The sequence below is a fragment of the Solea senegalensis genome, linkage group LG6 (assembly GCF_019176455.1).
Source record: "Solea senegalensis isolate Sse05_10M linkage group LG6, IFAPA_SoseM_1, whole genome shotgun sequence".
NCBI lineage: Eukaryota > Metazoa > Chordata > Actinopteri > Pleuronectiformes > Soleidae > Solea > Solea senegalensis.
The window spans coordinates 16,196,606-16,215,478 of NC_058026.1; the positions used below are offsets into that span (position 1 = coordinate 16,196,606).

The window sequence follows — 18,873 nt, forward strand, 5'->3', positions numbered from 1 at the left end:
AACATGGTGTGTCCTCACACATGTCATTAGCAAATCACATGCTCAAACAGCAGTGTCAAAAAACATGTTAACACACATTCACTCTCATCTAGCAACTGAGAATACGCCCTATTGACTGTGCTTGGCTGAGACAGATGCATCATGGGATCGTATGGTAATGATGGCCAAGTGTGTGTGTGTGTGTGTGTGTGTGATGGGTCGAGAGTGTGCATTAAGGAGTGCATTACCAGAGAAAGCAATTAGAGAGACAACACACTTCTTTTTCTTCTGCCTCTTATAGACCCTGTGGTCTCTCTCGCTCTCTCGATCCAACGTATATGTTACTAAAGTTACAAAGAATCAATACGTATATTCTCAAAAACTGTTACACAATGTTCCACTAATGGAATTTCAAAATAAATCACATAGACTGTCAGTTAGAGAGCCAGATAATAATCCACTCAATACACTTAATCATCATGTTAATGTTTTTCCTTGTTCACCATTATTTCACCACACTTTTTATCCTGATTCATGATGATAATGATATTGACTCATCTCTAATCTTGTCGCAGGGACATAATCAGAGCAGAGGTCTCAAACCGTCAGCCCATCGACCACATGTGGCCCTCCAATTGAATCCATGCGGCTTACCACTTAAGTGTGTGTTTTTGATATATATATATGAAGAGAGAATCCTGAACCACATATTGTTCCACATCAAAACAGACAATTGAGAGTATGTAAAATAGCATCACCCCTGGGTCATTTAAGTTTGAGACTCAATTTGTAAATAAAGTGTTTATTTACAAATAAGAGTTTCAAATTAAAACCACACTTCCATTCGCTGCTTGTATTTAAATCTCTAATTCATGTATTATTGCTTTTTTACAGTTTTGCCATACAGCACCTTGGCCAACTGTGTTGTTTTTAAAATGATTTTTCAGTCAAATGTGATTCGACTGCAGAAAACTACTGACCTCATATCTGTGTGTGTGCTCTGTTAGTGTTAATAAGATCCAGTGCTGGTCAACAATGCCCTGAAGCTAGTAATGAAAGCCTTGCAAGTACTGCCACCTACTGGCAGTGAACAAGCAGAACATAGTGCTTTATGAATATACATATATGTATATATATATACACACATATATGTATCTATATGTATATATATATACACACACACACACATATATATATATATATATATATATATATATATATATATACACACACACTCTATCAGTCAAAAGTTTGGGCACACCTTTTCATTTATTTGAATGAGGAAATGTGTCCAAACATTTGACAGGTAGTGTATATATACTGTATATTAGACAAATATAGAGGTTGCTCTCATAAAAACAGATAAAAGGATAGCATGAATCAACTGTTGGGTTTAAAAACACACAAAAAGCATAAAATAAAAGGCATAAACGGATAAAACCCAAAGTGACATGGAAATACAATAAATGATACAAGTGACACTTTTCAATCACTTTTAGTGTCCATTTTCAAGCCTTGCAGCTGTAGAAAACGACGTACTTATACTAAAAAACACTCCAATTCAACATTATTATTTCACCTTTAAAATCAAATGTAAAACGCAACCAAAATATTATTTTGTAATAGAACCACGTCATTTTACTGATATTTGACACATTTAAAGCTGTAGTGCGTAACTTTTCATGACAAGTCCTTTACATTCAAATCATTGTCACATGACTTCACAGATTAAGTCTATGAACTCCACATGAGGAGGTTACACACTAGAGCTTTGAAGTTCAAATTATTTTTTCCCAAATATCACAATTGTCCCAGTGACTTACAACATTGTATGTATGCACACGCACGCACACGAACACACAGACATACTGTACATACATACATGAATGGTGTTAGTGATGATGGTTTATACCTGGAGTCTGCCAGTCAGTCATGCAGAGCTGCTGAGCCCAGACTGAGAGAGAGATGACACAGTTAACATGAATGTCACACAGACAGGAAGGATCACTGCTGCTGCTTCATCATAGACTGTACCCGGACGCTCCGTCGGTTCTGCACGTGCCGACCCGTTTTCTACCATGCATGTGTGAACGGACCACTTTACAGCAAATGACCCAGTGCAAGTCCATTTAAATAAAGAAAATGCCTGTTTTTATGGCTGAAATAGAGACATTTCTATATAGACGGTACCTGGCTAGCTTGTGTGTGTGTGTGTAGTGCTGTGAAGCAATTCGTGTTTCTTGAGACTTTGTGAGACCTCCTGATTCTGAGGACTCCAGGATGGCAGCCAAGATCTATGTGCCTAAATCACCTTCTCTTTTTTAAATTATTTTTAGTCTTATTGTCCAACTTTTTGCAGCAGTATATTATTAAGCCATAGTCAACCTAATAACTATGAACATATTTTATGATATGTCGAGGACGTGACCCTGCCTATCGCCCTATGTCGGCTGAGATTGGCACAGCACCACCCGTGACTCGGTAGGATAATGGATAATGGATGGATGGATGTGTTAACACCAGAACAAAGAGAGAGAAAGTGGAACAAATCTATCTGTTTAATTTGGCACACGTGCAGAACTGATGGTGTTTCCAGGTACAGATTGGGTAGTGACAGTCTGATCAGTACACAGTAAGTAAGTAGTGCACAGTCTCAGAAACAGCAAAGTTGCAGTATGTTCACTTATTCCTGATTATAGTACAGAGTGAATATAGAGCGGGGTGTCTGCCATCTTTTTGTCCCTTTCTCGTGATCACCATAAAACAGTGTCACAGCGAATGCTATCTTTGTTGTATTTCTGACAAAGTTAAAGTCTGAAACCAAATATTGGTGTGATGACGTGGTCTGACACCTAAGGATGTCTGGCTGGCTGAAGAACACAGATGTGACATCAGCTGAAGTATCTTGATTTCTTGATTGGTTTTTGCGTCATTATATGAGGCAAGGTTTTTGCCAAAGTTGAAATTTTCAACAAAATGCGAGTCGACTATGCATTGACTTTGCGTGTAAACCTGCTGCGTGAAAAATTTGAGCAACTTCCGTGTGACCAGAGCAACAGTTATCAGCAGGGGGCGGCAGCGGAGAGCAGAGGGATGTAAAGGTCAGGTGTGGGAGAAGAGGACGAGGCTTTGTCTTCTCTCTGAAAGAGCTGTGTTGTGTTCAACAGACGGGATCAATTTCCCTTGGTGAGTGCAAAACTCCACAAAGGACACTCAGTTTCCCACAATGTCACTACACTCCCTGACCTGATAAAGACCTGCGTAAAAAAGAAAAAAAAAAATCTGTGTCCAGATTAGCACCAAAATCTAATTCTACTTTCCTTTAGGCCGTGACCTATAGTCTCAGAAAATGTCAAAGAAACAAACACAGCTGAAAACAATATCATCATCCGAGGTAAAACATGGCGATGACAAAATCCTTTAAGAAAGTCTGAAATAATAAGTAAAGCACAGCATCAGCTCTGTGCAACTCACATTTTTTCTTTTCTTTAATGTTTAACATTTTAGTCTGGGTTTTTTTCATATTATATATATATATATATATATATATATATATATATATATATATATATATATATATATATATATATATATATATATGTTTATCTTGTGGCTCTCCACTGCTCTGCTGTCACCCAAATGATTGTATCACCATATAAGTGACGGCCTTGTGATATAATTCCTGTTAAGCCAGTGACTGAAAAGAGGACACTCTTTTATGTTGGTGTTTATGAGATCTGTAACTTTACTCATTTGTTATGTTTTTCTTTTGCTGATTCTATCATCAGACTGTTGTTCTGTGTTATGTGTATTGTCTTGTAATTCTTGCCCAGACAAACAGTCCTCAGTATCAACACAACATGTCCAAAATTAACTATAATAATTATTACAAATCATGAATTCCTAATTTACCTTGATTTATTTGACTAAGCTCTTCTGGTCCAGTTATTACAAATTACAGTTACATTTCTTTTTTAAGTGTTCCTGGGTTTCTGGTACATTTTGACCTTGCACAACAGAAATAATCCTCTTCTGATGCACAGCAAAATCAGCTGACCTCAGGACTGAAAACATGGAAGCCTGATGATAAAGTGTTGGCTACAGTCAACGACTCATGTCATCTGTGCACTGGAGAATCCACCACCACATGGCTGTTGCCATGGACACCGGTGTGCAAAGCAGGTGAGTGATTGAGTCTTTTAAATATAAATCTATTCAACTGTTCAGGGGTCAGAACTGGTATCACAACATCTCTGTGTCTATGTATTTAAAATGCAGCCCGAATCCAGACAGTCGGTGCATGTGCATGACTTTAGGTAAAATAAAATGATTGTGTTAGTCTGACAGAAACTGGACTTTTAGATCATACGTTCACACGTTGGTCCAACTGAAGTTGTACTTGATTAAATTACTTTAAGTCAAACAAACACACGTAGATAATGTGGTTGAGAGTTTAATTACAATTGCACATGTCCAACAAGAAAGAACCTAAAAATAATAGAAGTAGGGATGCTTTATTTCTTTGGCTTTTTAGTATTAAATGAAGGATATTTACCTGTGTTAGAAACAGTGAAATTGACTATAAATACGGTCAAATTCTGCTATAACAAAAATAATAATACGTATTATTAAGTGGCTTTTCTAAAATATAGATTTGTTTATACATGTATCAATATATATACATAATATTTAATTTATAATATCACATATATATTTAATTTAATAGATATGATGATGATCAATGCAAGAGCGTTTAAAACCAGGAAAAGATTCCTTATCATGAAATGACGATATCCAAAATCTAAGACCATATCTTGTCTAATGTCACAATATAGATATAATATCCATATATCCAGACCGGTACATTTTTGCACTGACGTCAGTTTAAGGAATACTATATATATTTTGTAGTATTACAAAATTTTGTTTTTGTAGCAAGTATGGTTATGGCATGGTGCTAGACATGGCACTTACTTGCTGCCTCTAAAGTTGTTTTGGTATGTGATCTAGTTCAACCAGGAAAAATTAAAATACTAACAAGCTGAAAGGGGGCGGGGCATGTAACCACCTGGCATAGCAGAAGCTAACTGTTTGCATACTGGAGCGAGGACAGCGGTCTAATTAATGACATAGTTACAGCTCATTTTAAGTGTGCATGGAAACGTACTGACTGACCTGAGTCAAGGATTGTAAAACTAGCAAACCACGGGAGAGAACTCAGGATGACTATCATTGTATAAACGTGAGCCAGACCACTTCAGCTGCAAGACATCCCACTGACAACCACATGATGAGCAAAAAAAAGGCCCAAAATAGAAATTCTCAGTATGAAAATTATACCCTGCTCCTCATTAAAGAGGAGGTTCAACAACCACGGCAACATTAATGCACAGATAATTTCAACCGCTTTAACCACTGGCTGTTTTTCAAGTGAAAGACGAAGCAGCATTTGGCCTTCAATTCAGGCAAAAACACATTTAACAGGACATTTTCTAGATCAGAGGCATCTCCAGATGTTTCCTGATCTCCGCAAAGAACATCTCTATGCCTGTATTTACTAATCGAAGGACACTGTAGCCCAAATCATCATCTGTCCATCTCTGTTGAGCCTGAGGAGAATGTTCCAGTCCTCTAATGCCCTCATCACAAAACCAGCGACCGCACATCAGATTAAAGCTTGCACGATTGGCCAGCTGCAGCTGTACCGCTGCACAGCTTGCACGAGTGTCTCTGCCGCGCGTGTGTTTGAGGACACATACAGTTGATGACTAAAGCCTGCTCTAACCTACATTTCAGGCCAGCAGGAGGGAAGTGGGTCTGTGGAGCTCAGAGTGAGATGACACACTGCAGCCAAACACGTGCCGCAGAGCTCAGATGGACTGGGAGGAAAACACACGGCAGCTCAGAGAGAAGCCGCCATGACGGAAACACGGCTGAGCTCAGTATTGTACTGCAGTGCGGTCGTGGATCCTGTCGTATATGATAATAAAAATGCACACTGCTAAATATGAACAGATTAAGTATTCCTTAATTGGCAGATTAAGGAATCTAATTGGATTGTCAAAGACAATAAGGGAATCAGTGAGTGATTGTGCCAAGGCATATTAAAAGGAGTTGAAAGCCTCACAATCACCCTAGTGGACACACATATTTTGGCCCTGTCCACATGGAAATGGAACAAAATGTCAAAAATCTTTATCTTTCTATTCCTCACCAACAGTTCGCTTGACGGGCTTCAAACTTGGCAGGTGACTTACTGAGTGTTTGGATAAGAAATGAAGAGAGCCATAGAAATGGCTAAAAGAGTCACTCCCACACTGTCTCACACAGCGTGTTCTACATCAGCTCGAACAGAAACAACTGTCAGAGTGTGCGTTTTGTGTTTTAAAGCAAACAGCTTGAGGAAGGCTCCAGCCGCATAAACCCAATGCCATCCAAACCAAAGAAGGAGGAGGAATCTTCAGGAGCAGTTTGTTACAAGTGACTGGACTTGTTTTGTCAAGGACCTTCACAGACAAAATAGTGGGAGAGAGAGAGAGTGATTTGTGAAAAGGTGTTTACATCTTTTCTGGTATGCAAAGGCCACCGTAGTTCCCTCATGTGCTTGGGAACGAGAGAGGAAACCAGAGTGTTACAAATGGAACACTTGTACCAGTTCTTACCTCTAAACATGAGGGCTGATTTTGTGTGTGTGTGTGTGTGCGAGGGAGTGAGAGATGTAGTCACATGGTTGGTGGCCCTCTGGGCGTGGATCCCACCGAGCCTGCAGCCGCAGCTATTCATCACACTACTGCCAAAGCACTCGTGCAGAAACACACACAAACACAGACACACACAGAGAGACATGTTTGTGTGTGTGTGTCGACGACTGACAGCCCTATTGTAACCCTAACATATCCACAGTGGCTTTAGAAGGCGGGCTTACAATACTGAAAGCCCCCACAGAGGAGGAGGAGGAGGAGAGACGGACGCAACAATGGCTGCCATCCCCATGTCGGAAAACAGTAGGAGCTGAGGGAGGAGGAGGAGGAGGGAGAAGAGGCTGATCTGGAGTCAGGCAGGCCGTCCCCTGAATAACTATTAAGCTCAAACTAAATGTTGATCCTTGCTCTTCATTTAAATGACTCAGACATTAAACTATGACAGAGGGTGATGACAGACTTTAAAGGATATACAAGAGGGGAAAGAGATCCACGTTAGCACAGAGAGATCTGAAAGTCTGAAAGATTCAGGTCAAATACCTAACTGTGATTTTCTGATTCTGATGTGAGATGTGATGTCACTTTCTAAAAACCAAGCTGGTGTTCAATTTTGACTGTGTAATAGATTTCAAAAGAATTCTAAATAGCCTTTATTTTAAATGAGAAGAAACTATAATTAAGTGTTTCCAGAATGTGTCAATTACCGTTTTTAACATCAGCACAGATCATAGACAACAATCAAAAGTACCTTTCTACCTAAACCACACCGTCATGTGCTTCTACAAAAATGATTTTCGCGTCATTTCACAAGCACGTGGCAGAAAGGAAGATGGGAAAACTGGATGGATGGACGGATGGACGGATGGATGGATGGATGAAGAGCTTGATGTAAAAGTTTGCAGAGGAACAGAACGGGGTCACAGATGGTTTTGAAGAACCTGTCGGCCTCAGACACCATGGCTGTGAAGACAGATGTGTGGAAATGATGAGTGATGGACAGTGTTGTGTCCAGACCTGTGTGGAAGACCACCGTGTTCTTCCGACATCCGGACAGCAGCTGAAGATTTCTGAAAAGCCCTTTAGCCGTCAGCTTCACGTGGAAGTTTGACAACGAGAGTCTGGGAGACCATAACATCTTCTTTGGTTGTCCTCTGATGCTCTTCAGAACTTGGTCTTAGACTGATACCTCCTCCTGTCTGAAGCAGTTTATCTTAAACGCTTTGACTTTACACGCTTTCTTTTCTTCTCAAACAGCCCTTCAGTGCATGAAATCCTGACCTTGTTTTTTCTTCTCCTGTTCCAAATCCACAGTTTTGCTCCTCTCACCGGTTTACTTGAAAATGACTTCCTGTTATAATGTTCCCAAATATTTTTTCCACAGGAAAAGATCCACTTTACATTCTACACTGTTAGGTAAAAAGGGGATTCTTTTCTTCAGCAATGAAATAAAAAGAGTAATAACACTGAGAAAAGACTTCAGGAATCTGTGCCTTCCATCTCCACGAAAAACCATGTGGACACAGGAAAAAAAGCAATAAAGAATGAAAGAAATAGTGAAAAGCTTGGTCTGTGAAGCTGCATTGACGAAGGTTTGTTCACTGCTTCAAATCCACTGAGTCGTCACTGTGATCCATACAAAATCAAAAGAGGTCAGGTTTCTTCAGCACAGGCAAAATGTAAAAGAAAATGGCACCAAAAATAGCCGCGTGCTTCACCGCTGTCGTAAATGGTAAATCATCCAATGATAAAAGATGGAGCGAGAGAGGAGGAGGAGAAGGAGATGACAGAGTGAGAGAGAGAGTGAGAGAGAGAGAGAGAGAGAGTGAGAGTGAGAGTGAGAGAGAATCTTCAATGCTACTGATGATTAGTAGTCAGCCACCACTGTTACACACCAGAAAAAACACGCCCCCACACACACACACACACACACACACACAAGGATGCATCCAACTCATCCACACTACAGAGGTTTGAATGCATGACCACATAAATGGAACTATCACACGCACACATGCACTTGCTGGGTGGCTCAACAGATACAAACATCCACGCACTCCCTCCAATTTAATGCCATTTCTAAAGGTCTGTGTGCTCAGTACACACACACACACAGATACAGGAGGGAGGCTACGGGGAGGAGGGGGAGGGGGTGTGGCTTGGGATTTTGAATAATCTCTCTCCCTTTGCTGCTTGCTTGCTCGCTTGCTCCTGCTCTCCCTCCTCCCTTCCCTCGTCGCTCACTTTCTCTATTTCTCTATTTTGCTTTGTCTCTCATTTGTGTTTGGGCGCCATTCAAATGAAAGAGAGCGTCAGAGGTGATTCATGTGAAGGACGGATGTGATGAAAGGACTACAATGATGAAGAAATACACCAGAGAATAGGGTGGGAGGAGCCTTGCTCTCTCTCTCTCTCTCTCACACACACACACACACACATCTGTCAGTAGCAGGTGCATTTTTACACTCAGTGAAAGAAACCACTGTTCACACATAACGTGTGCAGCGCTGCCAAAGACCAAGGGGGGAAAACAGCTAATGACTGCCTGCCTATTATTCAGTTCTATTTATTTGTCATAGAATTTAGAGCAGTGGTCAAAACTGGCCCATCAGCAACAGAATCTGGCCCGGCAGATGATTTCAAGCATCAGACTTTTTTTCTTGAAATGTTTTGCTCTTCTTCACAAAATTGACATTTGATCCAGAATTCAGAGCTTTTATTCTGAAAAAATGTGAACTGAGTCAAAGAGATTATCTTCCTACAATTGATAATTAACTGAAAAATAAAAAGACACTGCTGTTGTAGCTATTAGCATATGTAAGCATATGTATAGCAGATAATAATTCTCAATATTTAAATGATGCACAATAATCAATAGCAGTATGAAAAGGGAAAATGCATTTTTGACATTTCAATCTCATGCACATGTGTCTCAAAAGAGTCTTCATAACAAGTTGGTGATTAAAGATTAAAGACTATTGTTAGCTTAAGGCAGCGAACAAATGCAGGGTTTTGTCTCCGACTAAAGACGTTGTTGGCAAACCAATACATTTACTAAATGAGTCTTTTTTTGTACAAGATTGGATAGTTTGTACATATTTCTTGTCATGTTTATTTTACATTTTAGATATTTTAGTTGTTGCTAATCTTGTTTTATTACTCTGATTCTGACAAGTAAGAGAATCTTCAACTCCTCTGCTTACGTGTCCCTCTGGAAGAACCATTGCTACTTCAGCATCAGCAACAACTGTCCCACTTTGCAAGGAAAAAGAAAAAAATCTAAGACAAAAAATTATGCCAATAAATGCAGCAAAACACATGCAATAAACAACTGGGCTTAAAAATGAGTCAAACAACTGCTGTTGGCGTCTGTCTATGCTCAGTAGCTGCAGTAGTATTAGAATGGATGAAGCTGGTAGGTGTGGCATGTGTCTGTACTGCAGTGCTACTTTGTGATAGGTACTAATAATTTACACATACACACAAATTACTTTACAGCACATGCACGACAAAGTGGGATGGAAAGAGTTACATTCAGTGATGACATCGTAATCATTGTGTGTGTGTGTGTGTGTGTGTGTGTGTGTGTGTGCTTGTATGCATATACCATTGCCCTCAAATTGTCACCCATAAAAGGGCTTTTTGAGGGTAAAGGCTTAGAGTAAGGGGATGTTTTATGTCTATAAATGTCCTCACCAAAAATGCTGTACAAGAATGTGTGTGTGTGTAGTAAACATAAACACTAATCTTGTCAGGGCCAGAAGTCATCATAGAGACCAAAACCTGGTCCTAATGAGGCAGAACCTCCTTTTTTGAGGAACGTTAGTTTAGGACTAAGATTTAAATTTTGTGAGTTAATCATTAGCAGGTCATGGCTTCGGTTGTTGTTGAGACTTTCCAAATTAATAGACGTTAATGCCTAAGAAGAACAGCTGCGCGAGATGTGTTTGTTTATTTGAGTGTGTGTGTGACTGAGAGAGAGAGAAGCATTAGCATAATTACAGACAGACAGCACAGGAATGATTATTATGTTTGCTCAAGCTTGCAGGGGTATGAGCTTTGTGTGTCTGTGTGTGTGTGTGCTTGAGGGTTAATGGGATGATCTCATGTCACAAATGAAGCTGTGCTCCACATATAAAAACTGCAGCATGTAAATCTTTTTCTCATCACCTATGTCTGATCTCAGCAGACCCTGAGTCAAACTACTCAAGGAGTGAACTCAGTGATTTCTGCTTTTCACAGCATTTCTCCAGAATATAAAACACTGTCTATTTCTGCATTCAAGTGAAACTTGTGAACTCATAATTGAGATTTACACATCGTGTAAAGGACACCCTGAACTCAAGAGTATTCGTAAAACTTTGCACGTTAACATGTCATGAATATGACGTATAAATAAAAAACTACACCTTCTGTAGCATATTTATGAAAAGGGCACAGCATTTCTGAAAGATCCTTCAATAGTCTCCAGACAAACATTAACCCTGGTCTCATCTCTTAGTGTCTGTAACTTTGCTTTCTTTGGGAATAAAGCCAGAAAATATTTGTCCCTGATAATCTTGTTAGGCAGAAAGCTGTGTTTTGAGGGATTTTTACCCTAATTTAACAGCTTTGGTGTCATTGTGATGATTAAATGTCTTGCTGCCGGGAGGTTAGTGGCTGTGTCCACTGCCCCCTACTGCCTGTTAGTGGGAAACCAGCCTTGCAAGATCAGGGCCACCGACCCAGAATCAGAAGATCCTGCGAGGTCTCGGGACTCGCATGTACCAGCTATAAGATCAAGACAATAATAGTTTCATTCAGATGTTCATCATAAACAGAAGCCCACAAAACAATTGTCGGAGGAAGCGAGGAAGAGGAAATGACTGCCTGAGTGAGGGACCACACACTCACAAGTAAACGTCACACTTGCTTTTTTCAAATGGCAAGAATTGAAAACAAAGAAGCATAAAAAGCGGATGCTGACCGACATGGCTCCACATCTTGTGTTTGCCAGCTTTGTTGAAAACAAATGCACATGTTTGGATGTTTAAGGTGGTTTCGTTAAAATATGTACTCCCAAACTGTAGAGAAAACGGCGAAAAAGCAGACCTGCAAACCAGACCTGCAAAGTTCTAAAACAGCAGGGTGAATTTTAATGGTGACATGTATAATTCACTCACATCGTCCTGGTTTGGCACAAAGCAGAGTGTTTGCATGTCAACACCCACAAACATCAACACACACACAGATTACTGGACATATGCCAGTGTATAGCTACTGACCTGGAATGATGTGCACACACTCTCACTCATCATGCCAGGAAATGGCATTTAAAAACAGCTACAAAGGACACACAACACCACTCAAACCCTCACGCTTACCTGTGCTGTTCAGTCGACTGAGCCTCGCCGAGCCACTTCTTTGCAAGGGATACTGGGAGGTCTGCTTGTTGGAGGCCTGATGAGCAGAGGGAGCGGCCTTCACCGCTGTCTGATTGACTGCTGTGATCTTACTTGTGTTGTGATTCGAGGCTGTTGGCGCCTTCAGACCTGTGGGCAGCACACACAACAAGTCTAAGCCCAGTGAAAACAGGAGCTATGGGAACAAATGTAAATCCAAGCACTACAAATATTCTCTGGATATAAAGCTACACACAGGTTGTTTCTCTGGACTCGTGAACAGTTTGTGCTTCTCAAAGGAGAGTGAAAATATAATCTACTGTTTATGGTCTGTATTACAGGATCTTAATATACACTGAAGAATATTTATAAATTGACAATAAATATGGTCAAATTCTAATATAACAAAAATAATTAGGCTTAAAATTAAGCTGTTATTTAGTGGCTTTTTTAAATATAATTTTAATGATTCCAATATATATATATACATATATATATAAATATATATATACATATATATAAAAATATACACACACATATTGGAATCATTAAAATTATATTATACATCTCCATACATACATACATACATATATACATACATATAAAAACAGCCTTTAAACCAGGAAAATATACTTTATCATGACATCACGATATCCAAAAATCTTGTCTCACGTCACAATATAGATCTAATATTGATATGTTGCCCTAATAGAAAGCTTTCTTTTTCCTGCCGTTGAACTTCCTGCTGGTTAAACTAAAAGGTGTCCGCTCTCTGCTGAGAGCTGCTGGCTTTCAAAGGATTTGGAGTTAGAGAGGTCAGATTAGGAGAAGGAAGTGATTGTTTCTTTTAATCTGCTATCTTTCAGAGCCCCTCTCTTGTTACTTAAACTGCCATGTTTCACAGCCTGCACCTCAACTGGAGCCACTGCTTCTCTGTTATACTCACTCACTCACTCTGTTCTCACTGTTCCCTGCTCAACATGTATTTAATCAGCCTCCGACCCAGACCGGACACACTGCACAACTAAGCAGTCTGTTTCTCTGTTGCTTAACAGCTGCTGTGGAGAAATCAAAAGTAAATACAGTATAAAAAAGAAAGCTTGAGTTCAGAGCGTGGTATGAATGAGACCTCGGCCATGTACGAGCATGTAGAAATGTGTGGTAAAATATACACGAAAAGTATGACTGGGATTGAGTAGATTTCCACCATTATTTATGTGAGAGACTTAGACTAGAGTAACAGCAGATGGTTTAAGCGAAAAAGGCTTTAATAGAACATTTTAATCTGATACGAACATACAAATAACAATGTGTGGATACAAAGTGCCATACAAGCTTTTCCCTCCTCTGAGTAATAGCAGAATAGTGTGGTTTAAAGACTTAAATATGAAGAAACCACCAAAATGTCCCTGTGTCTGTTTGTCTGAAAATAAAACTACAGAAGATCGTTCATTAATCTACAAGTGGCTACACAATGAAAAGCTGCAGGTAAAACCACAGCTCCATATGATTCAGTGTGGTTGTCCCGAGTAACAGCTGGTATAATTGTGTGTTAATTCATTATTTCATTTCATTCATACATTCAATCATCCACACCGAGCACAACATATCCTCATATGTTATATGCGGATAAGGATGGGCAATTTTCAGTTGTTTTCACAACTTGTTAAGAAAGCAAAATCTGTTCATCGAAAGGAAAAGTAGCTCATCATGTTTAGAAAAGTACACTGATATTTTCTGTACATCCTCACATCAGACATAATGTTAATGAGATAGTTTACAGAAGGACACAAGCTTCAGTTTCCATTTGGGAGTAAGGCTGTGTGTGAGATGAAGTGTCAAACATATCATTAAGACTTAATGAGAATGACTTAACGGTGTAGAAGTAGGTTTTATTAGGTGATTAAAACAAGTTTTTCCTCGTGTCACATATTTTCAGTAGGAGTGAGTCTCCCATGTCTGAAGGTGGTTTTTGAATCAGGATTGGATTTGTTGCTGTAACAACGCTTTGATGACCATATATAATTATATCTGAATCTCTTTATAACAATATAACTAGATAATATAGGCAAATATCAGAGAAAAAGTGGCGTCAAGTATCTTCCAGTTCAAAAATAGCAGGACTGGAGTGTAAACATAATTAATGTCATTAGGAACACTTGTATTTATTCATAGGTGTCTCTGTTAAAAAGGTTTACTGTGCCACTTTATTCAAGACATGCTTGAGCATTAAAATGTATTATTAACATTATTTTGATTTTCTATTCCATCATGACTGTGTCCCAAAGCGAGAACGATAAAGATGGTTTGTGGAAGAACTTGACTGACCCGCACAGAGCCCTGACCTTTGTGATGAGCTGGAACAGAGATTGTGAATGCTTGCTCTACAGAATGACTACACTAATTCCTATAGAAACACCTTCCAAGAAGTGAGGGAGCTGTTATAGCTGCAAAAGGTATGTATGGAGATATAATGGTCAGGCGTCCCAATACTTTTCTCCATATACATTCTTGGTACTAAGGCAAACACAATGTTCATATTGCATGTTGTTTAGGTCACTTAAAGGTGACATCGAATGCTTGTATCACACATATATGTTAGTTATGGAGGTCTACTTCCATATATTAACTTGTTTTCATGATTAAAAACCTCCCAATCACTGCAAACGAGCCGATCAAAATATCTCCTCACTGACGCTCTCGTCAGCCGTTTTAGACCAAAATCACACCCCCATAACGTGGACTGTGTTGTGATTGGCCAGCCTACGAGAGTTTTCCCATTGTGCTGTGATTGGCCAGGTACCTGGAAGTGACGTAATAGATAGGCCAGCTCTCAGATACACAGCTCCCCCTCTGGCACGGTGGATACTCTGCATCTCAGCAGCTACAACGAGAGTAGTTCTTCTTCTTCTGCGGTTGAATGTACGCAACCGGATGTGCCCGGACTAGTGCCCGCACCAGGAGGCGCTACGGTGATGAGAGGAGTGGTGAGGATTTCTGATGACGACATCACATTAAGGAAGTGCCGATCCGCTTCGCAGAGCCCAGGAAAACAATACAACACTATTTTCTCAGCAGTGGCTGAAGTGTTTGTTCTGAAACTTTAGGGTTTCATAAACGAGGTAATGACGCAGATACACACACACGCACGGCGTTAATTGGAGCTTCCGGTCTATGTCGCCTTTAAGACTTTTTAAAACCCAAAACTCTCAAATCAGAGACACAGCTCCAGTTTTCGGTACAAATTCATCCTGTTCTACAGCAGTGAAATTTACAGTTCTCATTGTCTTTGACATTTGCCTTGTTGTTGTTTGAGAACTTAAAGAGAACTTACCGGGTTAAATAAAGGTGTAAAAAGGTTTATCTTGCATAATATGAAAAATTAATAAGATAAAAAAATAAATACTTATTTTCAGTATGATCTGTATACAGCTTTAGTGTCCACATGTCCTGCAATTTCTGGTTGCATCATAATAAAAATGGACGGTTGTTATAACTAACAAAGCTAGTGGGTGTGGCATAGAAGACATTTGTACAGTCCACCCACATAACCTCTGACCTGTAGCAGTGGTCCTGGCCTGCAGAGACAGAGCTCTGGTCCTCATCAAAGGTGCCTTTGGAGCAGCACTGTTAGTACTGATAACAGCCTCACTGGCGGCAGCTGTGGTGCTGGATCCGGGTGGATTTGTCGCATTCTGGCTGCCCACAGGACACATGCCTCTGCTGGCTCGCTCCTCTGGTCTGATCCCTGCTGGAGCTGCAGAAGCTGATGGAAAATTAAACACGGATATAACAAAAACATTTTAAGATTTTAGTGCAAATGCTTTATAAATAAATATACATAAAGAGCTAAAAGAGAGCAAGGATCAGCATCTAAGTGTGCACACATTTTTACACCATCAAGCCTCCTAAATTTCACAGAACAGAAAAGAAAAATCCAAAAAAAGAAAATGTGGAAATAATATGCAAAACTATTTGTGAACTAGAATTACTGCCCGCTGGTTGTTTGTCTCCACTGACCAGTTTGAGTCAAACTTATTTTTTCCAGACTTGTATAACACCGACATGTTATTTTAAAAGGAATTTATTGTTCAAGCGGCCCAAAAAAAGTTTTGCGAGTACAACTGTGACGTTAAACTTCGGCCACCAAAAAGTCCAAATGAAAGATTGAAACGATTCCCTGAAGAAAGTGAAGCGCAGTTTTAAGCTCTGTCTCCATGTCTGAGATGAGAGACTATTTTTAACAACACTAATGTGGCAGGAGAGAGACAGTAGAGAGCCGGCAGCCAAAAAACAATCTCTGAGATTTAAACAGAAGCTTCAACTTCAAGTTTGTCCTGTGCAATAAAGATATGTGAAAAAAATGCATTGTCACATCGTAGTTTTGGATGTTTTTCACACAGTGCAGCAATTCAGAACTCCAGACTACAAAAATGACTTGGATGTGGGCCACATGTACAATGGATTGTCTCCAGGACAGACACATATTCTGCACCAGCTACAGGAAAAGAGAGGAAAGTGAAATCAGCAGTCAGAGGGAAACCACACCAAAAATCACACCTTTGCTGGTGGCTCCATTGTTGTCAGTGCGTCCCACTAATGGAACACTCAGGGTTGCAGATAATCCCTTAACAGGAAGTTTTGACGCCGTGGGGGCAGCAGGTCGTCCGGCAGACACCGCTGCTGACTGCTGATTGGCTGGGACTGGTTTGAAGATGGAGGATGTGAGACCCGGGGCAGCTCGCTCTGTGGTGGTGCGAGGTTTGGGAATACCTAAGAGAGAGAGAGAGAGGGTTGTTGAAAGTTGTTTGTATAAGGGACAAATGTATAAAACAAACTGATTAGGCCTACAACATATTTTATATCCTATTCTAGTAAATCTAGTGTAATCTAATCTCGATGGAAACAGAAGCTTCAAACATTTTTTATCATCATGCCGTCACTGGTCTATACAGAATAGACATAGTCAAGCTGCCGAAGCATCTCTCGTTCAGTATTTGACAGACTTTTATTTAAAATGTGAATAAGAACATATTTTGTTAAGATGTGTTCTTAAGACATCATTTACTTGAAGCAGCCATTTTAAGTGGTTACATCTGAAGTCTGAGCCAGGAGTGACGTCACCAACGTATTCAAGGCGGTCCACAAAGAAGTCCGAAAAAAACATGGGTGCTTTTTGTCCCCGTAAGACAAGTCCTCATAATGTCACTGTGTAAACAGATTTAGGTCCCCACAACATGAGGAATACCTGGAACACACACGCACAGTGCCCCCAGTGGTGAAGTTAGATGAATAGTAAAACCTGTACTGTGACTGAGACCAGCGGGAAACATCTGGCTTCATTCTGGTTATGTGGTGTGTGTGTGTGGGGTTGCCTCGTGTTCACCAGTGACACACAAACACACATGTACTGTCCTCACACAGTTACACCAGTCTGGATGTTTCAGTTAAAATCCTTCTAACCATACGCCAAAAACTGAACTGTAAACTAACATCTTCATCCAAACAATCAGAAGCTGGACAACTAACAGACTCACATCTTTTCTTCCACATCATGGACTGGATTATGTTTATGTTTATGCTTCTGATGATTATTTTACAACAGCACAGCTTGTAAAAAGGAAATAAACGTTTCAGCGAACAACTCTAAGTAGTTCCAGTGTGGTTCTCTGAGCCACCTACAAGCACATGAAAGCACTAACAAGACGTGATGAATGAATACTACAGTAGGTAACGGCAGAAACGCTGTAAATGCTTCCTGTGATGTGTGAGAGGTGACTGTCTCAGTGCACAGGCATGTGGGGGAAATAATGGCTGCCTGGAAGCCTGGAAAAACTGACCAAAATGTTCAGTATTTATGTCAGACCTTCATTTACTACTGTAACAGAAATAAAGGCAAAAAAAAAAATGACCATGTGACATTTCATATTCAGCCGTTATATTCCTGTTGTTCACCTCCTGTTGTCCTCTGTGTTTCCTCCTCAGTTATATCAATAACTTAATTTAATCCATACTTTATCAAAACCAAGAAAAGGGTTACTGGAGGATGGTGTGTGGTTACCATGGAGACCAGCAAATCCATTTGCAAAAGTATATATTGAAAATACTGCACTACATTTTTCAGTTCAGAGTTTGCTGAGCAACTATTATTATGATGACTTGGTCTCAGTATACTCTGGTCTCAGTCAAGTCTAAGTCTTGGTACGCTCTGGTCTTGGGCATAGGTTAATCTTGGTATATTCTGGTTTTGGTCAAGTCTAAGTCTTGTTATGCTCTGGTCTTGGTCATGACTTTGTTTCGTATACACTGGTCTTCCTCATGACTTCGTCTCAGGATATTCTAGTTTGGTCTTGGTATGCTCGGGATTTGATCATGTCTAGGTCTCTCTAGGTCTTGGGCATGACTTGGTCTCAGTATATTCTGGTCTTCCTCATGTCTTGGTCAAGTCTTGGTCTTGTTACGCTCTGGTCTTGGTCAAGTCGTGGTCTTGTTACGCTCTGGTCTTGGTCAAGTCTTGGTCTTGTTACTCTGGTCTTGGTCAAGTCTTGGTCTTGTCTAAGTTTGGTCTTGTTACGCTCTGTCTTGGTCAAGTCTTGGTCTTAGCTCTGGTCTTGGTCAAGTCTTGGTCTTGTTACACTCTGGTCTTGGTCAAGTCTTGGTATTGTTACGCTATGGTCTTAGTCAAGTCTTGGTCTTGGTCATGAATGTCAAATTTAGTGCAGTCTTGACAGCAACAGATATTATTCTGACCTGAATCCCTCTCTGTAAATTTTACAGCAGCTCTGAGTAGAGCAGCTGTCTGACATCTATAGTGA

General features: G+C 40.0%; 1 protein-coding gene and 1 long non-coding RNA gene across 2 annotated transcripts in view; one reads left to right on the forward strand and one right to left on the reverse strand.

The window, feature by feature from the left end:
* Nucleotides 1–18,873, reverse strand: part of LOC122771300 (microtubule-associated tumor suppressor 1 homolog) — a 61,324-nt gene that overhangs the window by 23,435 nt on the left and 19,016 nt on the right. The window contains exons 5-8 of the mRNA XM_044028791.1: nucleotides 16,619–16,831; nucleotides 15,618–15,824; nucleotides 12,041–12,208; nucleotides 1,892–1,933 (exon numbers count right to left, since the gene is read on the reverse strand). Coding sequence (XP_043884726.1) covers nucleotides 1,892–1,933; nucleotides 12,041–12,208; nucleotides 15,618–15,824; nucleotides 16,619–16,831 — 630 coding nt within the window. The remainder of the gene's footprint in view (nucleotides 1–1,891; nucleotides 1,934–12,040; nucleotides 12,209–15,617; nucleotides 15,825–16,618; nucleotides 16,832–18,873) is intronic.
* LOC122771301 lies at nucleotides 96–6,536 on the forward strand. Its single transcript, XR_006360595.1, has 3 exons — nucleotides 96–154; nucleotides 4,023–4,161; nucleotides 5,776–6,536. It is a non-coding gene; the product is annotated as an uncharacterized LOC122771301 (long non-coding RNA).